The 27,491-nt window shown below is 41.6% G+C and overlaps 1 protein-coding gene across 1 annotated transcript; it reads left to right on the plus strand.

Moving 5' to 3' along the window:
- Window positions 1–542: 542 nt before the first annotated feature.
- LOC147433202 (uncharacterized) lies at window positions 543–27,491 on the plus strand. Its single transcript, XM_086492046.1, has 2 exons — window positions 543–1,040; window positions 27,219–27,491. The coding sequence occupies exons 1-2, from the start codon at window positions 543–545 to the stop codon at window positions 27,489–27,491; spliced, it is 771 nt and encodes a 256-aa protein (XP_086348172.1).

Consider the following 27,491-nt stretch of genomic DNA (forward strand, 5'->3'; position numbering starts at 1 on the left):
AATGTTTGCTGATGATGGAGAGTCCTAAAAGTACAAAGGAATTGATGAGTTTTGTACAAAAGCTAAGGTACTTGTCAAGGTCTTTTTGTATGCTTGCTGAATATGTACACCCTTTGCAAGAAGCAACACAAAAAGACCCTTTCCTTTGGACGGAGCATGAGAAAACAGCTTTTGAGGACGTCAAGGAAAAGCTATCTACATTACCTTTGATGATGCCTCCTTGTTGGGATGAAATGTTTTATTTGAGCTTGAGCGTGGGTGAGCATGCTATTGGTGCAGTATTGATGCAAAAAGGAAAAAAGCAATCTTATATGAGGCCGGTTTACTACATAAGCAAAGTGAAGAATGATGCACAAAAATCTTGGCATGAGATCGAGCAATTGGTTTGGGCATTGGTATATGCAACAAAAAGGCTGAAATCTTATCTTATTTGTAAGCCTTTTGTGGTGTTAACATCATGTAGTTTATTGCCTCATGCACTAAGTTATCTTGGGGATAGTCCTAAATTGCAAAAGTGGATACTTAGCTTGCAACAATTTGACATGAGCTTTACTAAGGAGGATAGTGTGAGAGCAAATATGGCGGATATGCTCACTTTTAAAGAGATTCATGCAAGGAGTGAGTTGAAGAAAGATTTGGAAAAGAAGATAGCACCAAGCCCAACTATGCATGCGGAGCTTCAGGATGTAGAGGGTACCTTATACTTTGACGGGGCTTTCAAAAGGAGCATCAATAAGGGCACTATTGGTTATATATTTGTGGATAAAAATGGCATTGAGTGCTGGTTTGGAAGCCAAGAAGTGGATGTAAAGAGTAATAATGAGGCTGAGTATGCAAGCCTCTATTTGGGCCTGGAAGAATGTGTCAAAAGACATGTAAGGAGGCTTTTAATCAAAGGTGATTCTATGTTGATTGTGCGGCAAGTTCAAGGTACCTGGAAGGTAAATCAAGAAGGCATGAAGGGCTGGTTTTTCAAAGTGAGGAAGTTGTTAAAGTCTTTTACTTCCTTTCAAATATGGCATGTACCACGAAATATGAATGTAAGGGCTCATGAGTTGGCGGAACATGTGTTCACAAAGGATGTGCATGAGGTGATAATTAGAGAGCCAAGGTATCTTGGAAGGGAATCCCTCCATGAGGAAGAACATGTGTTGCAAATGGGTTTTGCAAGAAAGGGATTGGCTTCTCAACAAAGGCATGCAATCACACGAAGAGCTATGAGGTATGTCTTGATTGGAGAGAAAATGTATCACAAGGGGACTGATGGTGTCATGAGAAGAGTTCTCTACCTTGATGAAGTTTTTGATTGCTTAAAAGCATGTCATGAGGAAGGATGTGGAGGCCATTTTGGAGTGGAAATTACAAGAAGGAAAGTATTGAATACTCAACTTATGTGGCCAAGTATGAATAGGGATGTTGTGGATTGGTGTAGAAGCTGCCACGAGTGCCAAATATATCAAAAGAGAAAGCTGATGCCTGAGCCTTTGAGACACATTGTAAGCTATGGACCTTTTGAGAAGTGGGGTGTGGATGTAATTGGTTCTCTTCCAGGCACTAGAAATGGGAAGCACTACATACTTAGTGCAGTGGATTATATGACAAGATGGCCAGAAGCAAAGGCTAGTAGAGGGGCTACAAGCAAAGATGTATGCAGCTTTATTTTTGATTCCATATGTTGTAGATTTGGAGTGCCATTGGAGCTTGTAAGTGATCAAGGGAAAGAGTTTAGGAATGATCTTATCACTGAATTAGTGGAGAAATTGGAGATCAAACATAGGTATGCTACTCCTTATCATCCACAATGCAACGGGTTGGTGGAGGCATTCAATGGAGTTTTACAGAAGATATTGTTCAAGCTTGTGGAAGAACATCCAAAAGATTGGGATATGTATTTGGAGAGGGCATTGTGGGTATGTAGAGTGACTCAAAAATCATCCATGGGCTTCACTCCATTTCATTTGGTATATGGAGAAGAGTGTGTTATGCCGATTAATGTGATGCTTCCTTCATTGTAGTTCATTTTGAAGCATAGTTTGGTTGAGGAGGAGCATGTAAAAGAGAGACTGGCATCTATGCATAGCCTCTTGTTGGATAGAGAAAGTGCCATTAGATACTATGAAGACTTGGGAAGAAGAAGGGCTGATGTATTCAATGAAAAGATAAAGGAAAAAGGGCTATGTGAAGGCATGTTGGTTATGAGGTATAATAGTGCTTTGGACAATACCTTTCAAACAGAGTTCAAGGCAAAGTGGGAAGGTCCTTTTGTGGTGCATAGGTGTATGATAATGGAAGCTATCAGCTCAAGGACTTGGATGGAAAGATGCATGAGGCAAGAGTCAATGGGATGTGAATCAGGCCTTATGTGACCAGAATCATGTGATGAAGCAAGAAATGTACATGAAACACTTGAAAGTGTTCCATGCTTGTTGGGGGGGAAATATGTGACGTGTTTTTACGGAATGATGCAAGCCACCCCAAAGACTTTGGAAAGGGTTTTTTAATGCTTTTGGGTCCCTTATATGTAAATAAAGCATGCTTGTACAAAGTGTACAAAGGCGGCGTGTGCCAGCTATCTCTACGCATGCAGGCCAGTTGTGCGGGGTGCATAGTTTTGCTATTTTTGTACATAGACGTGTTGAGACTTGAAAGAGTCACTTAGTACTTGAAAAATATGAAAAAAACTGAGTTTTATCAGCTTGAGTTCGTGAGTGAGTGGGGGATTTGACAGAGGAAGATCTAGTAGCAAGAAGCCTTGATTGCCGCGAGGGATAGAGGCGTTTGGGAGTAGAGCAGCCTGTCTCGCTAGTCGAGGGCCCGATGTGGTGAGTTGAGAGTGTTTCTCTCCTCAATGGGCTGATGAAAGTGGGTGCTTAGCTCTGCATATTGACCTCTCTTCATCTTGTTTTGAGGTATGGTGGCTATGGTGTGTGCACTCCTTGTGGTGCAGCAAGTCGAGGGTAAACTATGTGCTGCAATGCCTTGCTTGTACATATATCAAAGGGCAAGGTTTTCCCCAAGTTTTCCATCACCTTTTTTGATTTTTTTTGCTGAAATTTGTGGATTTTCAAATTAAGCTTGATTTGAGTGGGTTTTGGTCAAGCTATGTGTATATATGGGAGCACTTATGGAAGCCCTACTAGCACATGGAAGGGCGTTTGAAAAGAAGTGAAGCTCTTTGAGCTATGGTCAAAAGTGCAGAGATTTCCATGGTTTTTTTCTCACTTTTTTCCTTGATTTTATTGCTTCCTTGGTGTCTTTGAGAGCAATGGAGTGTAGTGGAAGTTGTAGCGGTGTAGAGGGAAGCTAGTCGGAGCTAGTCGAGGCTAGTCGAGGTTGAGTGTGTGTGAAATTGAGAAAATTAGTGAGAGAAGATCAGCCCATATTATCTCGAGAGAGCTATACTCTTCATCCTCTTTTCTTGGTGTTGGTTTGAGGTGTTGTAGAGGCCAGCCCCCCAATCCTTCACAACGTGTGCAAGCTCCTTGGAAAATTATGTCATGGTTGATGTATGGGGGCTCACTTGGAAGCTACAAAGGAAAAAGAATCAAATAGTGGCCCACTTCAAGCCTTATGAGGTGCTGCAGGGATAGCTTTTTTCTCGAATTTTGGCGCCCTCTTCTGCTCCGAATCTGAGGATATGTTCAATAGAGAAAATGTAGCGCGTAAGCTGAACTATTTTTCATAATTGTTTTAGAATGTTTGGAGACGAGCGATTTTACATAAATTTTATGGCCGACTTCAAAACTGCCACCTCATACACCCAAAAGTCTTCCTATTTTTTGTCACCCTCCCACACACCTACTCACTCATACACACTCCTCCCTCTCCTTCCCACACCCAAACCTGCACATTCCATGACTCTTATAACCTTCTTCACCATCATCATTCCCTCTCTTCACCATAGCTTCCATGTTACACACACATACTCTCATATATCTCTATACCTACTCCCATATTCACATTCCCTCTTCACCATTATGAAAATTAAAAAACACAACAAATTTGATATGATTTATCTCTGCATATGAAGGATTTTCAAAGAAAGGACCTTGAAGTCTTCAAATCGACGCAATGTCACCAGCGATCGCGACTCTCTCACATTGACGCTTCATCCACCGGTGTCACTAGGTGAACTTCCTCTCCGATTCCATCTATCCCCCTAATTTTCAATACCTTCTTAAGGTATTTTACCATTGTCATGCACCTTGTGTGCACCTCATTGTAATCATAATCACTAGCCTACTAACATTAACCGTAATGACAAAATCACCTCACCTCAAGGAAGTAAGGATAAGTAGTGGTAGAACTCTCTTTCTCCCTTTTTTTTCCTCTCCATTTTCATTCACCATCATTAATAATTCTCTCTCTCTTGAGCCCGCACGCATGTGACTCAAGGAGATAAGAAAGACGCACTCCATTTTGAAAATGCAAAAAATACTAAGCTCAATTTGTTAGCGTGTAATTCAAATTAGCCATAATCCAAATAAGTGATCTCCAACCTTTAAATAGACCCCTTCCCTTCATTGTAAACACACATAGATAGAATTCTAGCACTATAGGCGTGAGGAGAGACTTGTTTCTAGACATTATAGTGTGAGATTCACACTTTAGTGCACTATAGCATTGATGCTACATTTTTTAAGTAAGAGAGTGTGAGAGTTTCACATCTGAAGCCACCATTGGACCTATCCTTAAAGTTATCAATAAATTTGAGGTCTTGGTGCTCCAAAGGCGTGATTTTGTCTCCAACTCATATTCCATCCTGCTGTGCAATGCCAGTCAAAGATTTAAGGTGATGTGTATGCCGCAATTTCTCAGTTGAGCTTGTGAGATTAAGTGTTTTGGGTGCGCTTTTTACTGCCTAATAATAGCTCATTGTAAGAGTTTTGAGTGGTGAGAGGTCTCCCGCAACCTAAGACGATGTGCGTGTTGGAAAAATGTTGAGCATGTGTTGGTGTAGTCACCATGCTCTTTCAACTCTGAAATTGCAAGACTATTGTTTGAGCAACCTCACTCTCCATCTCTCTCCGTTCTCTCAATGGCTCGTTCTCTCCTCCTTCTTTAGAAAATTGTTGCTTGAATGTGTGTGTTTTGCGTGTCTCCCTTAAGTCTGAGGACACTCTCTTGCATCCTAGTTCACATCCATAACTAGGTGGTGCCCTTTTTAAGTTGGGTTTGGGTAGGGATTTTGATTGGTTGTGTTTGTATTGTGCCCTAGCTTCATTGAGCACCATGGGAGCCATGAAGGGTGTCTAGAGGCCGCTCTTCTTGTTGACCACCCTGGACCGCCTCAATTTGGTGTCCCCATGGAGGACGAGTGATTGTGCTATCATATACAGGGTAAGTCTCCAAAACCTAGTTGTTTTTACATGAACAATCCACCACCTCCTAATCCTTCTCATGCATTTAATTTCATCAGTTTCATTGGGTGCAAGGGATTAGGATAAATGTTTTCATTGATAGGTAAATCTTTTTTCAACATTGTATTGTATTCCTCTTTGGTTCTGAGGCATTAGGAGATATTCTACAATCCCCAAATCCTATTATACTCGCAATGGTAGACTATTATGTCTCTTTTGATGTGCATGTTTTTATCTTGTTTTAGCTAGGTTAATGAATCAAGAGGACTTGTATCGTACATTCATTCCTTTGGCTAGACAAGACATGCATGTAATAGTTGACACAAAGCTACAATTTCAACGTGTTTTTGTCGTATGTTTGAACCTAGGCAAGTAGCATCTATCAATGCCTCATGCAATCCATTCATTTTGCCATTGATTCACTACGATCTAAGATTTGATGTTTACATTTTTATTCTAATTTGAAATTTGATATTGCAAAAGAAAATAAAGAAAAGAAAAAGAAATTTTTGAGTAAAACAAGCAACATGGATATAACTAGGCAATGAGTGGCTACCCCTTGTTCTTTAGAGAGCCTGGGGAGGATGCAGAATTATTCTTAGCAAATTTCAAATTATCTTGCCATATCAAGAGGATAGTAACTGATCAAGGTGGTCGGTTCGTAGGATAAATGGAGTCCCCAATAGGTAGTGCTTCCATGTGTCTAGGGCATGTAGAATAGCTAAAAGCTCTTTCTCATAAATGCCCAAGACTCGTTTATCAATATTGAGCCTTCCGCTCTCATATGCTATGGCATGCCCTTCTTGAAGCAAAACTACTCCAAGGCAATCACCACAAGCATCACACTGGACCTCAAATGGTTTTGAGAGATCCGGAAGTACGAGGACTGGTTGGGAAGTAAGCTTCTCTTTGAGCTTATCAAAAGCATTTTTCTCCTTAGCAGTCCATACGTACTGAACGTTCTTCTTAGTTAAGTCGTGTAGTGGTCCTGCTACTTGAGAGAATTTTGCTATGAAGCGTCTATGGTATGCGCACATAGATTCTTAGCTCATGTAGATTTCTTGGGTTAGGCCATGCTTTTATTACCCCTAACTTTTATGGATCCATACGGATACCATCTTTATAGATAATATGACCTAGGTATTGAATCTCTTGAAGGAAGAATTTGATTTTCTTTTGGTTGAGAAAAAGCTTCTCCCTCAATGCTTGAAAAATCACTTGGAGATGTTGCTTATCTTCCTCCAAAGACTTGGAGTAGATGATGATATCATCAAAGAACACTCCAGTGAATTTGCGATAAGGTCTATTTTTTTTTCCATCAGACGATTGAACATAGCTGGTGCATTAGTCAAGCCAAAAGGCATGACTAGATATTCATAAAGACCAAATGTTGTGCGAAACGTGATCTTTAGGATATCTTCATCCACTATCCTTATTTGATGATAGCCACTTTTAAGGTCAATCCTACTGAAGTAGGTACAGCCTTGTAGCTTATCAAACAGACCTTCTACCCGAGGCACGGGAAATGTGTTTTTGATAGTGATATGGTTTAGTGCTTGATAGTGCACACACATACGGCATGTACCATCTTTCTTTTGCACTAAAAGGACTGGAGAACAAAAGGGAGATGAACTAGGCCTCACCATCCCTTTGTCTACCAGCTCTTGTACTTGCCTCATGATGTCCTCTTGTTGAGCTTGTGAGACTCGATAAGGAGGCTTGTTAGGTGGTGAGCTTCCAGGAAGGAGCTCAATGCGATGGTCATCATCCTCTCGTTTTGGAGGTAAGTCCATATGGATATCATCGATGAACACATCTTGGAATCCTTTTAGAAAATTAGACAAGTCTAACTCTTCTTGATTCCTACCATTTAAAATTGATGAAACATTAGTATCTTTTAAAGACTCTTTGACAAAAATCATGTACGCAGAAACTGAGCTCTTCATTGACTTATCAAAAGCAAGAGGATTTAAAAGTGGAATGGTGCGACCACGCTCACTAGCATCTATAAACATGTTCTTTCCCATGTAGGTGAAGTAGATTCTCCTTTCAGGGAACTTCATGTTGGCAGCCATGCGATCAAACCATGGCGCCCCTAGGATAGCATCCTCATGTTGGAGAGGAGAGATGAAGAAGTCTTCTTTGTCGACATAGCTTTGGACATGAAGCCTCAAATTCCCAATCAAGGGAGTACCAGAGGCTTGTTGTCCTTTGAAAGATGCATCAGCCATTACTATATCTCCCATCTCAAAAGCTTGAATGACCAACTTGGTGGCCAACTCCGTTGATATGAAGTTGAGAGTAGAGCCAGGGTCAAACAAGATGAAGACATCATGCTCTCTTACCTTTCCCAAAGCATAGGAAAGTGATGATCCTTTGCAATGAGCATTCTCTTTTGGAGCTTCGATGGTGGAAGCCCTAGCAGTCTCATTGCGAGGATTCTTCTTGGGGCAAGAACGATAGCCATGTCCTTGCTCCCCACACTTGAAACACTTATGGTCCTTGCGAAAAGCTTCAAGCTCTTCAGGAGAGAGTTTGTTTTTACCTTTGTAAACTCCCTTCTCCTTGGACTGATGATTGTTGTTGTTGGAAGTGACTTGGGAATAATTTTGAACATTGGTTTTTCCCTTTGCATTATTTTTGTCTTTGTTTTCCATGGGCTTGACATTACTTCTAGCCCCTTGATGGAAATTAATGCGTGAAGAAACCATGGTGTGAAGGATTACTTTGCTAATAGTATCAGGACGTTGAGAGTTGATGTATTCGGCCATCTCTTCAGGTAACCCCGCACATAATTGCTGCCTTTGCTCGACAAAGTCTATCTTTTGAAAGACAGTAGCCTTGAGATGTAAATCTCAAGAGTTGTCTACATATTTGTGGATAGACTCATGGGAGAGAAGCTTCAAGCTGCTCCATTCGGTAAGCACTTTGTCCTTTGCATTGCTTGCGAGGAATTTGCTTCATGATGGAAACTCGTAGAGTTTTCCATGTCTTTGGGGCTTCACCATTTCCATGAAGGCTAGCCCACCATTGAAGAGCTGATTTTTGGAAGTGCATAGCTACATGGTGTAGCTTGGAGGACTCTGTGAAGCCCTCATCTCCAAAGGCGCATCAAATTGCTGGATGAAGGCCAACACTTTTTCAGTATCACCAAAGGTGCCATCATAGGTGAGAAAAGAGATACTCTTTCCTCCCTCCTTGAACGTCTTTAGTTTTTGTGACCTTCGCCATGCAAGAAATGATTTGCGATGTCCTCCCCTCTTGTATTCTCTAGGAGAATAGCCATAACTTTCGTCGAAACAGGAGGAAGGTGAAGAAGAAGGAGAAGAGGGTGACCTCTTCCTAGCCCTTTTCTTCCTTTGTTTCCTCTCTTGCCTTTTAGAGTGATGAGGAGAAGGACTATGTGTTGATTTTTTCCTCTTGGGATGAGTGGGCGATTGTCTAGACCACCATCTTCGTGGAGCCACATCTTCAGAGGAACTTAAAATTTCATTTCTTTCTTGCTCTTTGGATTCCTCCTCTCGAATGGGAGAGAGTATTCTTTTGGGGGTCTCTTCAAGAGGCCTCCTAAGCTCTCTCTCCTCTTGGAGAGGAAGGGAAATTCCATAAGCACAAAGTTGTTGAATAACTTCGGCTTGCAAAGCAGGGTCGAATCAAAGCTATCAATGTTCAATCTACTCTCTTGATTATTTTCAGCCATGTTAACAAAATTTATGCATGTACTTAGTGTATTCTTTGGCAATTCAAAACCTTAGTTGCTAGTCCTCTTAGCCTTTGAGAATCGGCTCTTAAGTATATACGCCCACGGCTCGAAGTGGTTAATTATAGAGAGTAGAGGAGTAGGTCTAACATAGCACAGTTGCCGAGGGCTAGCTCCTTTTGGACTTCTTATGGCTCAATAATGGTAAAGCCATAGGCAAGTCTAAAAAGACTCCATTATTAAGTCCGAAGCTACCGAGGTGTGCACCATCCCCCAGATAGTGGGCTCAAGAAAACCGATAATAGATCCCAGTTCCACATACCCTAATATAATTAACAACATCAACCATTTATAGGCTACTTAAGGACCTCTCTTATTAAGCAAGAAAAGAGAAACCAAGTGGTCTGATACAATGTAATGGAATTGGCCTATTTAACTTGAGAGTAGCAGAAATTAATGAGAGTACTTTTGAGAAATGACTTTGTGAGCATAGCGGGTGAACATAATTGAAGATAGAAACATAATCATAGCAATAAGTTAACCCGGCATGAACAATACTTTTGCAAGAAAGAGAATTTAGAGAACATGACAATAGTTGAGGACCGGATTTATGTGGAGCCGGTCCCCCCTCCAATAGGCATTTGTATTATGATTTCTCCCATTAAGAGAGACTTGTTACAATGCAATCTTTGTGTTTCTTGTAACCTAGGTGATGTAATGAAGATGAAAAGCTTCATGCATCACAAGCATAACATAAACTTGAAGAAAGATTTAACTATCCCAAGCCTCAGTCCCAAGACCTCTAACACCTTCAAAGGTGGAGAGAGCTAGCAGGGAATGAGGGTAGGGAAGAGGAAGAAGAAACATTTCATAGGAGAAATAATTAGTTCCTCACTTATCATAACTCTTCTTGCTAGAATACATAGTAGCATAGTAATGAAGAAGAAGGAGATGTCAAGCTTAAGCATTGAAGCACGGGTATTGGTTGGATTTGCACTCCATAGCCAAGAGTGTTGGTGTAGGCTCTCAACCTCTACTTGCTTGGAGAAGGAGAGGGAGATCTTGCACTTTGCATAGCACACAATGAGAGTGTTTGTGAGTGTGTGTGGGTGAGTATACCCTCTAAGAAACCCCCTAGCTTACTTTGGTCGACCCCCCCTTGTAGCTCATGCTTGAAACTCATTGGAACCCTCTAGGCCTAGCCAATCACAAGCAGGAGGCATTACAAGCAACAAGGGTAGCCTTGGGACAAGTGTCCCCCTTTTCCCTTTGAGAGATAAAGAAGTCTTCTTTGTCAACATAGCTTTGGACATGAAGCCTTAAATTCCCAATCAAGGGAGTAACGGAGGTTTGTTGTCCCTTGAATGCGGCAAAAGCAGTTATAGAATCTCCCATTTCAAAATCTTGAATGCCCAACTTGGTGACCAACTCCATTGATATGAAGTTGTGAGTAGAACCAGGGTCAAACAAGATGAAGGCATCATGCTCCCTTATTCTCTTTTGGAGCTTCGATAGTGGAAGCTCTAAGAGTCTCATTGCGAGCATTTCTTTTGGGGAAAGAACAATAACCATGTCCTTGCTCCTCACACTTAAAACATTTGTGATCCTTGCAAAAAGTTTCAATGTCTTCAGGAGAGAGTTTATTTTTACCTTTGTAAACTCCTTTCTCCTTGGACCGATTGTTGTTGTTGTTGTTGTTGCTGTTGGAATGGCCTTGGGAAGAATTTTGGGCATTAATTTTTCCCTTTACATCACTTTTGTCTTTTATTTTCCATGGGCTTGACATTCGTTCTAACACCTTGTTGGAAATTGATGCGTGAAGCAACCATGGTATGGTGGATTACTTCGCTGATAGAACCATGCCATTGAGAGTTGACATACTCGTCCATCTCTTCAGGTAATCCCACATAGAATTGTTGCTTTTGCTCATCAAAGTCTATCTTTTGAAAGACAGCAGCCTTGAGATGTAAATCCCAAAACTTGTCCACATATTTGTGGATAGACTCATGAGAGAGAAGCCTCAAACTCCGCCATTCGGTGAGCACTTTGTCATTTGCATCGCTTGCAAGGAATTGCTTCATGCTGGAAACTCGTAGAGTTTTCCATGTCTTTGGGGCTTTGCCGTTGCCATGAAGGCTAGCCCACCATAGACGAGCCGATTTTTGGAAGTGCATAGCTGCATGGTGTAGCTTGGAGGACTCCGTGAAGACCTTGTCTCCAAAATCCACATCAAACTGTTGGATGAAGGCCAATACTTTGTCGGTAGCACCAAAGGTGCCATCATAGGTGATAAAAGAGATACTCTTACCCCCCTCTTTGAACTTCTTGAGATTTTGTGACCTTCACCATGCAGGGTAAGAGAGGGCTTGATAAATGCAAAATCAATTAATTAAATCTCCTAAATTATCATTGGACCCCTTGGGTGGCCAACCAATAGGCTTCAGGCACACCATGAGGGCAACATGAGGAGGAACTTGACAAGTGTCCCTTTTGCTTTCTTTGTACCATTCATGCCTTGTGTGAGTGTGTGGGTGTTCTCTCTCATCCCCCCTCATGTAGGGATCTCCCCCTCCTTCTAGGGATTGAATATTTGACTTTTTGACACCTGAATCCCCTCATGCATAGGCCCAGTTACCACCACAAGCTTGGCCCTTAAGCACTTTAAGCTTGGGCTGGGTTCTCACCTCAAGTGCAACCCTAGCATCTGAAGCATGTCAAGCACCTCAAGCATCTCAATCATCAAGCACCTCAAGCATCTCAAGCATCTCAATCATGAAGCACCTAAGCATCTCAAGCACCTCAATCATCAAGCACCTTAGTCATCAAGCACCTTAGTCATCAAGCATGACAAGCACCTCGAGCTGGGTATGATTCCCGCGCCTCAAGCTTAGCCCTAGCTTACCTAAGGTCAAAGGACATAACACACACATTATTGGAGGTCTTCAATGAATCTAACCCTAAGGTCTTATGCTCCATTGGTTAGCCTTTCACTTTGATAGACCATCTCTCATTTGGGCCCCTTTACCATTGGCCCCATGTTGAGATAGATCTGTAAGAACATGTCTGTATCTTAACCCCTGTTCCCGTTTATTCTCCCACATTAAGTGATCAGTTTAATATGAGAAAATCATTTGGGTTGGTTAGATATTAGATATTAGATTATATGACAGTCTTTGACATGAAGGAGCAACCTCAAGAGGAGCTCCATGAGGAATCTTCTCAAAGTGAAAGCGGGGATGATTGGACTGATGACACCTTGGAAGGTTAAAGCAGTGGTAGCACTACGGAGGAGGAGTCATCCATTGAAGTCATGGGTGTAAGTTCTAGGCCAAATAACAAAGAGACATCTTGCCAAGGTTTAGAAGAGGTAGGCCCCCAGGAGAACCAAAGTGTGCATCATGAAGAAATGCTAGATGGTATGTTGTCAAAGACTCTTACTTGGGAGGAAAGAGAGGAGTTCAAAGTGTGCTAAGAAAGTTTCCTAGGCTTTTTTGCTAAAGATTACATAGATGTACGTGGAGTGGATGCCATTCAACACAAGATCGAGCTAAAGCCAAAGGCCAAACCTAAGCACAAAAGCTATGAAGGTTAGGAGTCATCAAAGAGCAAGCACTACTCAAAGAGGTGATGAAGCTTCTAGCAGCAGGGTGCATTTACCTCGTAGAGAATTCTAAGTGGGTCTCTCCAGTTGTGGTCACTCCAAAAAAGAATGGCAAGTGGAGGGTATGTGTCGATTATTGTCCACTCAACGAGGCAACAAAAAGGGATCACTTTCCCTCCCATTTCAAGATGAGATTCTTAATGAGGTAGTAGGTAAATAAAAGTACACAGCATGTGATGGCTACTTTGGTTACTTTCAAATAGAAATTGCATTGAAGGATCAATTAAAACCAACCTTCATCACCCCTTGGGGTTGTTATGCTTTTAGAGTCATTCCGTTTGGTTTGAAAAATGCTCCAAGAACGTTTCAACGGTTCATGAACATGGTGTTTCAAGCATTCTTTGGGAAGTCTATTGGAGTATTCATGGATTATTTTTGCATCTATAGCTCTAAATCATTGCATCTACAGAAGGTAGAAAAAGGCTTGAAGAAGCTATATGATATGGGAGGTCAACTCAATCCCGACAAGTGCCACATAGGTGAGGATGAAGTGATATTGCTTGGTCATAAGGTTTCTTCCAAAGGCATTGAGGTGGATCTAGCAAAGGCAAAAGCTCTCATTGAGCTACCATCACCAAAGAGTCTTAAAGGAGGTAATTTCATTTATTCAAAAGGTTAAATACATGACATGTTTCATTCACTTGGCATTGGAGTTACTTCACCCCCTCCAAAAGTTGACACAACATGTAGAGTTTGCATGGTCTGATGAGCTTGAAGAGTACTTTTCTTGTATTAAAATGGTTTTGGTGGAACTATCGACGCTCATGCCTCCACGTTGGGAGTTTTACATTCTTTGTTAGCAGTATTGTTAAGGAGACATTGGGTGCAGTATTGTTGCATCAAGATCCTCATAGCACTAGGATGAGGCCTGTCTACTTTGCTAGCCGGGTCATGAATGCACTTGAAAAGGATTACACAGAAGAAGAATCTATGATGCTTTCTATTGTCTTTGTAGTGAGGAAGTTTAGATCCTACCTCCTGCCAAAACCCTTTAGCATAATCTCTGCTGAAAACTTGTTTCCTTGGGTGTCATCTCAAATGACACTAAGTCCTAGGATTTCAAAATGGATCATGCAATTGCAAGAGTTCCAATACTCTTTCAGAGTAGAAGATAGTGAAAACCCTACCCTTACCACCACCGAGGCATTTACCAAATGCATTGACCTTGTTCTTTGATGGAGCATTTAAGAAGGCTGTAGGAAAAGTAGGGGGAGGTCTTATGTTGCTTGATTCCAATCATGAGGTTGTTATGAAAGAGCATGTGAATTTGCCGGGTTCCGTGAGCAAAAATCCAGCAGAATACAACATACTAATCCATGGTTTGCAAATGTGTGTTACTCAAAAGATACGTTGTCTCATGGTAAAAGGGGATGCACTTCTCATTGTGAAGCAAATTCTAGGTATTTGGGCTTGTAAGAATGAAAGGCTAAGGCAAAAGGTTCATGCCATCCGTAGACTCTTCAATAAATTTGAAGAAATACAATTGTATCATATTCCTAGGAAACAAAATGAAGATGCTAATTTGCTTGCCCAAAAAGCAGTTGCATGTGTTGAGAGTGAAGTGCAGGTCATCATGGTAGCAACAGTGATAAAGAAACCAAGGTACCAGGGGATGGAGTCATTGGCTCCCATTGTGAGCTACATTTTAGAAGGCAAGTTTCTAGAGGGCTTCACAAAGGCTGAAAAGAGGAGGCTCATTAAAAAGGCGAGTTCGTATTTGTTTTTGGAAGGTGCCCTCTACCAAAGAGGAAAAGATCAAGTTTGTAGGAGAATACCGACAACCAAGGAGATTCCAGCCATTGTTGAAGGTTTGCATGAGGAAATGTGTGGTGGTCATTTTGCATAGGAACTCACTGCAAAAAATATTTTGCTGCCGGGTATGTTTGGCCAAGCTTGCACATTTGATGTTCAACGTTGGTGTAAAAGCTGCCACAATTGTTAGATTAATGGAAACAAGGGCCTGTTGCATGGTCCACATCAATTAGTCCTTGTAAACGGTCCGTTTGAAAAATGGGGCATTGATGCTATGGGTCCATTGCCTAGGACTAAAAATGGAAAATTGTATATCTTGGTGGCCATAGACTACATGACTAGGTGGGTGGAAGCTCAAAGTGTGGCAAGAGTCAATGCTAGGACAGTTAACAAGTTTGTATACACTCACATTTGTTGCAGATTTGGCACACCTTTGGAGATTATCTCCGATAATGGTCCAGGATTTAGGTAGGGCTTGCTCACAGAATTTTGTGATGAGCCTCACATTCTTCATCGGCATAGCACACCCTACTATCCTCAGTCAAATGGTGTTGGATGGGAGCGACTCACACACCCATGAAGTGCATGCAAACACTACCTAGATCAACATAATGTCAATCGAGGACACAGATGACACGATAGGCACACATAGGAAATCTCTTTAGCTTGTCAGGCTGAGACCATCCTACACATACAACACTCTGGAATGCCAACTAAACCACAATCAAGATTAACCTCACTGCTCTTAACTACACCACCTAGCCACATACACACATACGGAAGGTAACTCACCTAATCATTCTAGATTCGTACGAAACTTAAGGAACACCATCCCCTCACTAGGATACACCTCTCCCTAAGCTTCTACACTCAAAACCCTCACTCTAAACCCATCTGCGGAAAACGCGAAGGATGACAGAGCAAAATTTTGAAAGTTCCCGAAACTGAAATTTATGAGTACCTATGCGTAGCTTATGTCGCCACGATTCTATAGACTACTAGCACGCAGAAAACAGACATTGTTTGATACACTTACGGCCACAAATAGCTCGTAGATGCGTCGGCGTGTGCACTTCGTCTCGTGTGGAATGATTGGCGTTGTCGCGTAGCTCTCCTCGAGCCTACAACAATGGTGCAGTCGGATCTCCAATGTGTTGAGCGAGCCGGGCGTAGCGAGAGGATAAAGCTCACGCTCACTCTCTTTCTCTCTCACACACAGTAGACGGTAGCGCTAAAGTTTTGATTATGATTAAAAGTCTTCTCTACAAAATGACCTAGGTACCTTATATACTAAGGCTACCTTAGGTTTAACCAAAAATGGGGTTGAAAGGGTCAAATGGCTTTGTATTTACAATCTGGAAGTGCCATTGCACCCCGAATTCTGAAACTAGAATAACTACTCATTACAAATGACGTTTATAGCCATAATCCGCAGCATTTCATAACTCGCAAAAGATAAGACTTTGGTACGAAACTTGAGTTATGTTGTGTTGTTGACCCAGCGGTCAACATTCCCCCTTTCCGCGTTCATGTCGTCCCCGACATGACCTGATTGTCGATGGCGATGTGGTCTTTGCTATCGTTTTGTTGTTGTAAAGAAAGTATAGACTATAGCCTTTGCTGTAGCTAATTGTCTTGTTCGTCCAATCCGATGTACATAGTCTTCACATGATTCAGGAAAATCATAATTGATGACAAACTTGATGTCTTTCTCATCCACGCTCCGAGCTACAACATCTGTGTCTGTCATAATAGGTCTACTGCCATATCTAAATTCAAAAAGAACCCAATGTCGTTTAACTTGACTCTTATCATCATGGATAGAGAAAGCTCCATCCATCACTTGATCCAACAAATCTGTCAATTCGGAGTATTTGTGATTCTCAGAAACAACTTCTACAATCTGTAGAATTGAGTGATTGGCTTTCTAATCTTGTGAGCCAATGAAAACTTTGTAAGGATTTTGTAGAAATTGTATGGCTAAACCCTTAACTTCTTTAGGCCAAGTTGCACTCCAATGCAAAGTTTGTCTGTCAGGCCGAATCCAAGACTTAATTATTCTAATTTGAGGTTCAAAATCCTGTCGAGAATTCGATGCGTATTATCAAGGACAAGCTTTTGAGATCCTCTGATTACCCTTATGTCTGCTCTTTGTCATTGAGGACTTCTTTGTTCTTGAGTTATGTTGTTTTGTTGACCCAGCGGTCAACACTTTGCTATTGTTTTGGCTTCATCTGTTGCACTGCTTGTATCTTTGTCGAACCACAACAAGAACTATGATCCGTTAGAGCTGACATCTATCACCATAACCATTCATATTTTGAGATCCTCTGATTACTTTTATGTTTGATCTTCTTCATTGGGGACTTCTTTGTTCCTGTGCAATCATGTTGTTAGTGTTGTCTGTAGCTTTGTCATTGTAGGCCATTCTTCGACTCGCCATTGAGGAGAAGTATGCTATGATCAGAAATTGGTGCTCCAATTCATTTTTCAATTGATTTGAGTAGCATTTCATTAATTTTGATGTAGAAGGAATATGTACAAGAGGATGGTTATAGGTGTCTTTAGATTAGGGTCTAAAACCTGGATGACCAAAGGGGAAAAACCCGGTGGGAAAAAAATGCCTTTGGTATACACTCTTATTGGAGTTGAGTAGTTGAACGTGAAGTACATGTTCATGAAAGGTGAGTGCTTGGGTGAAACACGGAAAGAGTGCCTGATGCAAGTGCCAATTATGGGACACTCTATATGCATATGAGAAATTTGTCAACAAAAGCATGCAATGTGAAAGAAGGAGATGATAGGTGTTTCGAGGAATAAATGTAGCACATATGACATCAAAGATGTTTCAATAGCTTCCACCTTTACAAGAAGGGTTTTCGATGTAGAAGTTTCTCCACTCATATCTCATTGTGCTCAGTATGTGAGTGTCGTTTGGACCTTTTCCTTCACTTCACCAGACTTAAGTACTTAGACTTCGACTCTTTTGCTCACCTATACCAGCATGAGCGACACAACGTAAATATGCTCAACTCTTCCAGCTTGAGTAGTACCTAGAATAGCTAAGACGTTTACACCACAGAGAATATTACTTGAAGCTTTGGGACTAACAACTCACTCATTTTGTGGCTTAGCTACTCAATTTTGACTTTTATGACTTGTCGGTTGCATGTTGACACTGCTTTGTGACAAGTTCTTCGACTGTTGTAGTGGCCGCTGAGACATACTTCGTGAAGTTTCATCGTTTCCCTGTACCTTCTTCTCTTTGTAGTGCTCAGGCCTCTCGTCAGTCTTTTCTTCATGTGGATTATGGAATTTTTTATTTTTTTCTTAATAATAAACAAAGAAAATCTCAAAACAACTCAATCAAAAGAAAAATCATTCAAATAGAAATCTAAATGCTATGTACACTATACACATGTCCCTAGGGCCTCATATATGGATTTTCTCCCCACACTCCTCTGTAACACTATTATGAGGGCATATACTCTAAAGTTTGTCAAAAAATTATCACAATAAAACGCAAAAGTTCAATGCATCTCACAAAACATTGCCCTCTAATAGTCATAATGTTAGGTCCGCATTCAGAATGCCTCCCCCCTTCCTATTTAGAGTCATCCTTTACGACAGGGTATCGCAAAGGGTATGTGTTGTGCTTGGGCAATTAAAAGTTGTGCCTATGCAGGCCTATTATGGATACACAGTCAATGCATGGAAAAGATTTATGTTGTGCAAGATGTGGGTATAAGAAATTTGCTTATTGGCATTTGTTGACGAGGCTTCCTATTCTAAGCAATGTAATGGTCTTTGAAGCTCCTGTATCATTGCTTGATTGAAGAGACTTGCTCTCTTCTAACTATACTGTAATCGTAGGAAGAATTGTAAGAATTCAAGCGGCGATGCACTCACAGCAGTTTTGTTGTTCTTCTTTGGGACCCATTTCTTTGCGATTATTGGCTGTTTTGTTGCTGACACTCGTTTGGGAACCCATACTTGCCCGTGCTTCGTTTGTGTTTGAAGAGACTTCTTTGGGATCCACCTTTTTGTTGTGTGAGTCGACAGTGTTCTTTGCTTCAGCCCTTGTACGCTTGGTTGGGGACGGGATTAAGCTTTGAAAGTTGATAATGTGGTTATTTTGGAATCCAAATGAATTCCTGACTTTTTTGTGCGTGAATCAACTTATTACGAGCCCAAACCTGAGTTGTGAAAGCTTGCGACTTTGTGACATTCTTACCCATTCGTGCACGTTTTACTTGTTTTTGTTTTGGTGTTGGATCTTGTGATTTGTCATTAGAGATCTTTGTCTTCTTGATCCATATCTGTTTTTGGCCGATTTGGCTTTTTGGTATCCAGATTTGTCGACCTTTTTGGCTTTGACTTGTTGTCCTGTTCTTTTGACCTGTCATGGTTGTTGCTGAAGGGGTTGGTGATACTGATGGCCCGAGTTGATGATAGGGGATGTCGTAAGATTCATCACTATCGCTACTATCCTTAGCAAGGTTGACTTCTTGTACTTTCCCTTGATTTTTTGGCTGGTAGTGGAAAGTTACTGTCTGTTTGCTCGTGGGTGGTAGTTTCTTGGAGGACTTTTCTAGCCCATTGATTAGAGCATTGTTAGCTCGTTGCTTTGGTCGTATTCCTCCTAGTTGAGTCTTTGCATCCTTATTAGGAACCATGTATGAGGATGCTTGTGGTGGCTGTGTCTTCACCGAGGACTTTGGAATCCACTTTTGATGCACTTTATTCGTGTAGCGATGACATTGATTCCCGGTTCGTTGATCTTCTTGAAGCTCGAAGTGTTCTACAGAGTCATAGAACTCATCGTCTTCTTCATCTTTTGATTCTCCACATTTCTTTGTTTGCTCCTTATTTCGAGAGCTTGTTGATGCCTGGATCTCTTCGTTTTCCTGGATTACACTCACTGCAAAATAAGGAACGACATCATAGCCATTTTCATCACAAAACTTTGTTGTGGGAGCATCCTCCACGGCGTACTCGTCGAGAGTAGCCAAGATGTGTTCCCATCCAAAAGGCTCTACTCTTCTTCAAGAAATGGTTCTGGGATATAGTCCCTATCCTCTATAACCCGCTCTAGGATACATTCCTCATGTTTCAAGCTACCACATTGTGAAGCTCCACACATCCACAGTTCTTTAGGCTTACCTAACGAAACTGGAAGTTGTGATCCTGCTACTGTGGTGGAATCAAACTCCTCTACCGGTGTTCTCGTCACATCCCTATAGCTATGGTCCCTCAAGTTTATCTTTGTTATGGTTTCCATATGTCTCAGGTATATATGGTCATAACCCCAGTCTTGAACCATTTTGAATTGTCGCATGAATGATGTCATAGTTGTTCTTCTTGCCAAAGTCAACAACAACAAAAGTGTGTTCATATTCAATGCCACAAGAAGTAACAAGTACTTTTTCTAGCAGTCCTAGGGGCTTTTCTTTGTGTCCGTCTGCAAGCTGCAGGGTCATTCGTGTGGATATCAAGACAGGTTTTCCCCATTTTTTCCAAACTTCTTTGGTTGCAATGGCCATGCCAGCTCCATTGTCAAGGATTGCCATGGTTTTTACACCATTGAATTCCATAGGGAGGGTGGTATTTCCCTCTTCTCCCTCGTAATACTCGCCTACCTTGTTTAATGGCACTAGCCTAGTATTTAGTTGAGGCATTTCAAGCTCTTTGATGCCTTCCTCGATTTGAGTCATTGGGGTTTTTACACCAAATTTCTCTAGACATTTACCCACATTAGCCCACATGTTTGGTCTTATTCTGAGAAACTCGGCTAACATTATTGTACAGGTGACTGGGGTAGATAGAATATCTACTAGCCCCTTTGAATCGATGGCCTTGTTGGGAGACAGTCTCTGTGATGGGACTGCAACCACATCTGACTTGGTCTCGTACTCTCTCATGTAGGACGGTAGTGTTCTTAGCGAATGGGGTTGACTATCCATAGATTGTACAGATCCTTTGTCACCCCAATACGATTGCACGTCTAGATTTATTTGAGATCCAGTCTCAAATTCCTCTATTGGTGGTAGAAACACTCCTCGTTCATCACCAGTCTTGTCTACTCGTCTTCTTAGGTCATCGGCTTCATTGGCCTCTCTGACTTGTTTCCACAATTCGTCAAGACCATCTATCTCTTTACAATCCTCAGGTATAGCTTGGGGAAATCCCTAGGAAGAGTTATCCGTGGTATTCATTACTATCCTTGGTTCTAATGCTGAGTCTTTGAGGTTTGGTCTGTGCTCATGACTAGAATCTGGATCTTTTAGTTCCTGGTTTGGTGGGATTACTTGTGTAGGCATGACACGGATCACATCCTCAGTTTTTGCAACTGGTGGTTCTAGTAAAGCTTGGGCTGTTTGAATCATTTTCTGGCACATTTCAAACCTTTGCTTTTCTAGTTTCGCATAGGGATATGTCATCCACCTGTGTTCTTGGGTTTGGTTGTTTTTGAGCCTCACATCATAGGCTTTCAAGAGGGCATCTAATGTCTCATTAACCTTCTTTGCCAACACAGATCCTCCTGAACTAGCACTTCTCGGTTTCTCATCCGTGGATGGTTCTTCTAGAGGTTTAACCATCTGTGTAAGAGAAGGTGCCTCCTTTTCCTCATGTTGTTTTATTTTCTCCTCAGCTTCGGTAAGCTTCTCAGCTAGGTATTTTCGCTCTCGTTCCCTGCGTGCTTTCATCCTAGTCTTTCTAGCTTTCCAACTATTTCGTTTGCTCTTGGTTTTCTGACTAGGTGCGTCTGTCTTTGGACTCATGTCACTTTCCGTGTTCTTTGTCTCTGGATTCTCATCAGCTTTCTTTTGCGCTTGTGCTCTCGTAACCACTTGAACTGGTATGACATTTTCATTTTCTGAGCTACTAGGTAGCTGAACAATCCCTAATACATTTGTCGTGATTTTCCTAATTTGGTTTGGGTTTCTCGGGCAATCGGGGATCAAGTGAGTGATGCCACACTCAAGACAATAGGCATTTAATTGAATGATCTCCGTATGAGGACATTGTTTGACCAAGTGGTTGTCACGACTTTTGTGACAATATGACTCTGGTTGAGGAGATTCTTTTAACATTTCCTCTTGGCTATAAGAAAGCTTTGACCTAGATAAGACGTTATTTACAATGAATCGCAATGTCCTTTCGTCCATTTCAAACCTTCTTTCTCTCGATTGAAACCCAGGAGGTGGAGGTTGTACCGGCCTCACCACTCCATGTGTTTCTCTCACATTTTGTTGCTCCGAAGGATAGTACTCACTTTGGTTGCTATACCACATTGTAGCTGGTACTGGCGTTGGTTTATTTGATGCTTCCATAATTGGCATGTATCTCATGTCTACCGGCATTCTAGCACCTGGCAGCGAAGGTTGTTGTCCTAAGACAAGTTGTGGCCTTAAAACTCCTATTGGTCCTGGCGCATTCCCCGTAATGTATCTAGGTGGAGTAGGTGCTTCTGGAACAGGTTATACATACCTCTCCCTAGAATTTTCCATGCTATAATAGCACTCTTCTCCCGTATGGTTCGCCCATTTTCTCTCAATTTCACACCACTTCGGCTCTCCCGAATCAGACCTTACAAGAGGAATCAACCTCTTGACCAAGTCGTTGATAAGCTTTTCTTGATCAATAGGTGCCGTTGGCTTGGCAATGGACTCACTTATATGTGAAACACTGTGCTGAGAGGATGTGTCATCTCCTTGACTCTTTAAGTCCTTTTCTTTGTATGCCTCACAGTTATCCACTAGATAAAGAGCTTCTTTGATCAACTCGTTTAGCATCATCCTCCTTATCATATGCAGATCCTTCTGAAGGCCCGCATGTCTCATTCCCTGGATAAAGATCAGCATCAGTCGTGCTTGAGTAGGTAATTCCGCTCTCGGACAGAGCTTAACATATCTCTTGAGCCGTAATGATGCTTTGCGTACTGATTCATCCTCTTTCTGTTTGAATCTATGGATTTGCGAGACCGTGTTGTGAGCAATGCCTTTTGGCGAGAATTCTTCAATAAACTCCTCAAATAGCTCATCTAGGGTCTCAAAATCCCAATTTTGCACCGAGTCAAACCATGTAGCTACATCATCTTCTAGAGTCAATCCAAATCCCGCAAACTGTGTCGCAAAATCTGAAACTTCCTCTGCTTTAATCACTCTTCTAAAACCGTTACATGATCTCTCAGATCTTTATCTCCGGAGTATTTTATGTTTACCCATTTCTGGACTTGGGATGGTCTAACTCGTTGATTGTCTACAAGTCTAACCAGAGACTCTCCCAATCCTTCTCTCGTTATCGCTCTTGAAGGGAATCCTGGTGGCTCTCTTCTTGGAATTCCTATAGGAATTCTCGCGTTTGGTGGAGGCATTTGTGGTCCTTCATTGACCAAATATCCACCTCTTTCTAGTGCAGTCTGTGGATTTGTGCTTTCTACAACTCTGTATTCTCGTCCATACTTGTCGACAACTATAGATCTCCATTGACAGTCGACTCCGTATGTGTAGACATATAAGAGCTTGTAATCCGTTATCTCTTCTAGGTATAGATCTGAGCACCTATAAAGATTGACCTCATTGTCGTCAATGTATCTATATAGTCCTTCACTCTCATGACCAATCATCCAAACTCTCTCAACAAGATGGATCTTTATCAATTGCAAGTTTGGAAGATCCATTGAGGGAGGATATTCCTCTATCGTCGGGATCTCCAAGCTTGTGTAAGCTGCGTTTGAATCTAGGGTAGACATGATTTTTGGGCTTAAGAGCTTTTGCTTGGTTCAAGTAGACTTAGTCCACTGTGTTCAATTGCTTTGGTTAGGAAAAATTCAAAACTATGTCCAAAACCGCAACCGTTTCGTCACAATTCTCGCAAATTGTCGCTTTCAAACACCCCTAACTTGCGGATGAATTTTGAGGCCTTAAACATTGTTTTTTTCAAAGTTGAACTAAATGGTTGCCGTTGGCATACATTAAGTTCAGGTTTTTCTCTAAGATCTGTAGAGCCGCTCTCAGGCTACATTTTGATATAAAAACTTTTCCGATCCGATACCGTTTGTGAAAGTTATGACCAAAACAGTGAAATGCAGTTTATAATGGTCAAAATGAGTCCAAATTCAATTTTAAAAGAAGATTTGGGATCTCTGTGACACTGTGAACACTTCTGTATGGTCAAAATTACTGTTGGACCCTAAAACTGACCTAGAGACATCCTACGCGTAGGATGTCTATATGCTCAGAATTTAACAAAATTTTGTCCAGAGACTCCCCTTAAGTCCAACAACACAATGGTATGCTCGGAATTTCATTTGGACCTAAAAATGGCCTTGAGACATCCTTCGCGTAGGATGTCTTTTTGCTCAGAATGACTTGAAATTTTCACCCCAACTTCTCCTTGATGTGCTGATCACAGTGGTGTGCTCATAGGTTGGTTTGGAGTCCTAAATCAAGCTGGAGACATCCTACGCGTAGGATGTCTAACTGCTCAGATTTTGTCCAAACTTGATCCCAAGATTCTCATAGTGCTCAACAACACAATGGTATGCTTAAAATTGAATTTGGATGCCAATAGGTCAAGATTTGGGCTGCATAAGCTTCTAGTGCACTCCAAGAGTAGGATGTCTGACAATTCTTGTCTTTGCTTGGTAAATAGGGCAAACAAGGTCCAAATTCACTTTTGAAAAAAGTTCTGGAATCCTTGAGACACTTAGAACCTCCCTATATGGCCAAAGTAGAATTTTGACCACTTTATGACCCTGGAGACATCCTACACGTAGGATGTCTTTTTGCTGTGTTTCAGCTCAAACTTGCACTGTAGCTTCCCCTTGATGTGCTAAACTCACAACTATTTTTACCTTTTGATTCTGACACCTATAGGTTGGTCAAATGATCAAGAATCTGTTCCAAAAGCCTGATGTCTGTTCTGATGAATTCCCAAGTCAAATCAACTCCAAATTGGACCAAATTTGCTTAGGAGGCTTATCACAAGCTATATGATAGCATGGTATGGTCACAGGAGAATTTTGGTCTCAGAATCATGCAGTAGACATCCTACTTTTTGCCCAGAATGAACCCAAACTTGGACCAAAGATTCCCCTAGTCTTCAGCAACCCACTGGTATGCTTAGATTTGAGTTTGGATGTCAAAAGACCCCAAAACTAAATATTCTTGCCTTTTTCAGTAAAAAATGCTAAAGTCTGTTCAATCTTCCTTTTACTGACCCAAATGAGATGAAATTTATCACATGCACTCAATACAACATTTAGAACATGCCTATGGGGTCATCCTATGGTTTGGTCTCAAAAATTATGCCTTGGGCACAATTTGGGAAGGATGTCTGGCAATTCTCGTCTTTTGGCTTTGATTTGTCAAAATTTGGTCAAATTTCCACTTTCCAGGTGAAAATAGGGCAAAACCTACCTTCTAAACACATTGGTAACCTCAGATTTTCAAAATTTCCACCAGATCACCCTGTAGACATCCTACGCGTAGGATGTCTACTGCTGATTTTTTGAGACTGAAGTGTCCCTGATGCTTCCTTATGCTCTCAGCAAGGTGCAAGTATGCTTCACAATTGCAAAAACATGCAAAAATCACTCAATTTAAGCATTTTCTAAAATTTTACGTTTTCTAACTCCGCCTTTTGGCTTTTGGTCAACAAAAATAAGGAAAAACACCCAAGTCAATATGTTACTAGGGTAAAACCTACCCTCTGACCACACTGGTGCAGTCAGAATTTTCAAATTTGGTCTCCAGAACCCCCTTGAGACATCCTACGCGTAGGATGTCTATGTTTACAGAATTGCAGGTTTTCTTCATAGAACCCTTGCAAATGCTCTTTTATATGCACAGCATCAGTCAGTCATACAAAAATATCCACAAAAGATTGTTTAATGCATTTTTACCCTCAAAAGCACACCTTTCCGTGATTTCAAATGTAAACAAGCACTTTAGCAAATAATTCAGTGCTGAATAGCTCTAGATCAGAATCGGATCACTTACCTAAAGCTACTCCTACAAATCATATGGGGTTTTGCATCTATGAGTAGAAAAACGCTTCACTGCCACACACGGACTAGTAAACGCTTTTATCACCTCACAAATCACTCGACCACCAACAACTACTCTAATCCACAGATCCTAACTAAACCTATCTAGTCGCAGACCCTCGGCAAGACACACGCTTCCTGGCTATCCACTTGATCGCGGAATATCCTCTTCCGGATCCACTTAAGAAAGACGCTTTCTTTAGCCGAAACTAAATCAAGCAACCATCACACGAGTGTTAGTAGGAAACCTACTTAGGTCCTTGTGTCCCCAGCAGCGGCGCCAATGTTGGACGGGAGCGGCTCACACACCCATGAAGTGCATGCAAACACTACCCAGATCAACATAATGTCAATCGAGGACACAGATGACACAATAGGCACACGGAGGAAATCTCTTTAGCTTGTCAGGCTAAGACCATCCTACACATACAACACTCTGGAAGGCCAACTAAACCACAATCAAGAACCTCACTGCTCTCAACTACACCACCTAGCCACATACACACATACGGAAGGTAACTCACCTAATCATGCTAGATTCATACGAAACTTAAGGAACACCATCCCCTCACTAGGATACACCTCTCCCTAAGCTTCTACACTCAAAACCCTCACTCTAAACCCATCTGCGGAAAACACGTAGGATGACAGAGCAGAATTTTGAAAGTTCCAGAAACTGAAATTTATGAGTACCTTTGTGTAGCTTATGTCGCCACGATTCTATAGACTACTAGCATGCAGAAAACAGACATCGTTTGATACACTTACGGTCACAAATAGCTCGTAGATGCGTCGGCGTGCGCACTTCGTCTCGCGTGGAATGCTTGGCGTTGTCGCGTAGCTCTCCTCGAGCCTACGACAATGGTGCAGTCGGATCTCCAATGTGTTGAGCAAGCCAGGCGTAGCGAGAGGATAAAGCTCACGCTCACTCTCTTTCTCTCTCACACACAGTAGACGGCAACGCGCTAAAGTTTTGATTATGATTAAAAGTCTTCTTTACAAAATGACCTAGGTACCTTATATACTAAGGCTACCTTGGTTTAACCAAAAATGGGGTTGAAAGGGTCAAATGACTTTGTATTTACAATCTGGAAGTGCCATTGCACCCCGGCTTCTGAAACTAGAATAACTACTCATTACAAATGACGTTTATAGCCATAATCCGCAGCATTTCATAACTCGCAAAAGATAAGACTTTGGTACGAAACTTGAGTTATGTTGTGTTGTTGACCCAGGTCAACAAATGGTTTGGTAGATAAGGCTAATGGTATCATTGCAGGAATCATCGAGAAGATGGTAAAGAACAAGACAAAGCTATGGGATGACTTCTTGGATGGAGCATTGTGGACCTATCGGACTCTATACAAGGAAGCGACAGAGTTCACACCCTTCCACCTAGTCTATGGTCAAGAAGCTTTGCAATCCATCAAGCTCAACGTTCCAATGATGCAACTTCGTGGAAAGGTGGCACAAGGAGAAGAAGCAGCATGGGAAGATCGTCTTCTCACCCTAGCAGAACTAGAATGGAAACGGGAGGCTGCTTATGAGTGCTATAAAAGAAAGGCTATGCAAATAAAGGACAAGCTTGACAAAAAGGTGAAAGACAATGGGATCAAGGAAGGATATTTGGTGCTAAGGTATGATAATCACCTTGACATTCGCTTTGATGTAAAGTTCAATACTAGATGGTAGGGTCTCTACATTGTAAAGAAGGCCTACTACTCATGCTACTATCAGCTCATGGATTTGGATGGCAAGGAGCACCCCAAGAAGGTGAATGGGTATCAACTAAAGCCCTACTTGAGTCGCGTTCTACCAGAGGATCTAGAAGAGCATCAAACAGCTACAATACCATGTAAGTCTTTGAGCTTGGCACTACAAGATGAAGATTTGATTGAGGCACCAAATATCACAAAGGATGGAAAAACACTCTCATTGGAAGATATGTCTTTTGATGATACATGA

The sequence above is a fragment of the Adiantum capillus-veneris genome, chromosome 20, assembly GCF_014529385.1.
Source record: "Adiantum capillus-veneris isolate H3 chromosome 20, ASM1452938v2, whole genome shotgun sequence".
Lineage (NCBI taxonomy): Eukaryota > Viridiplantae > Streptophyta > Polypodiopsida > Polypodiales > Pteridaceae > Adiantum > Adiantum capillus-veneris.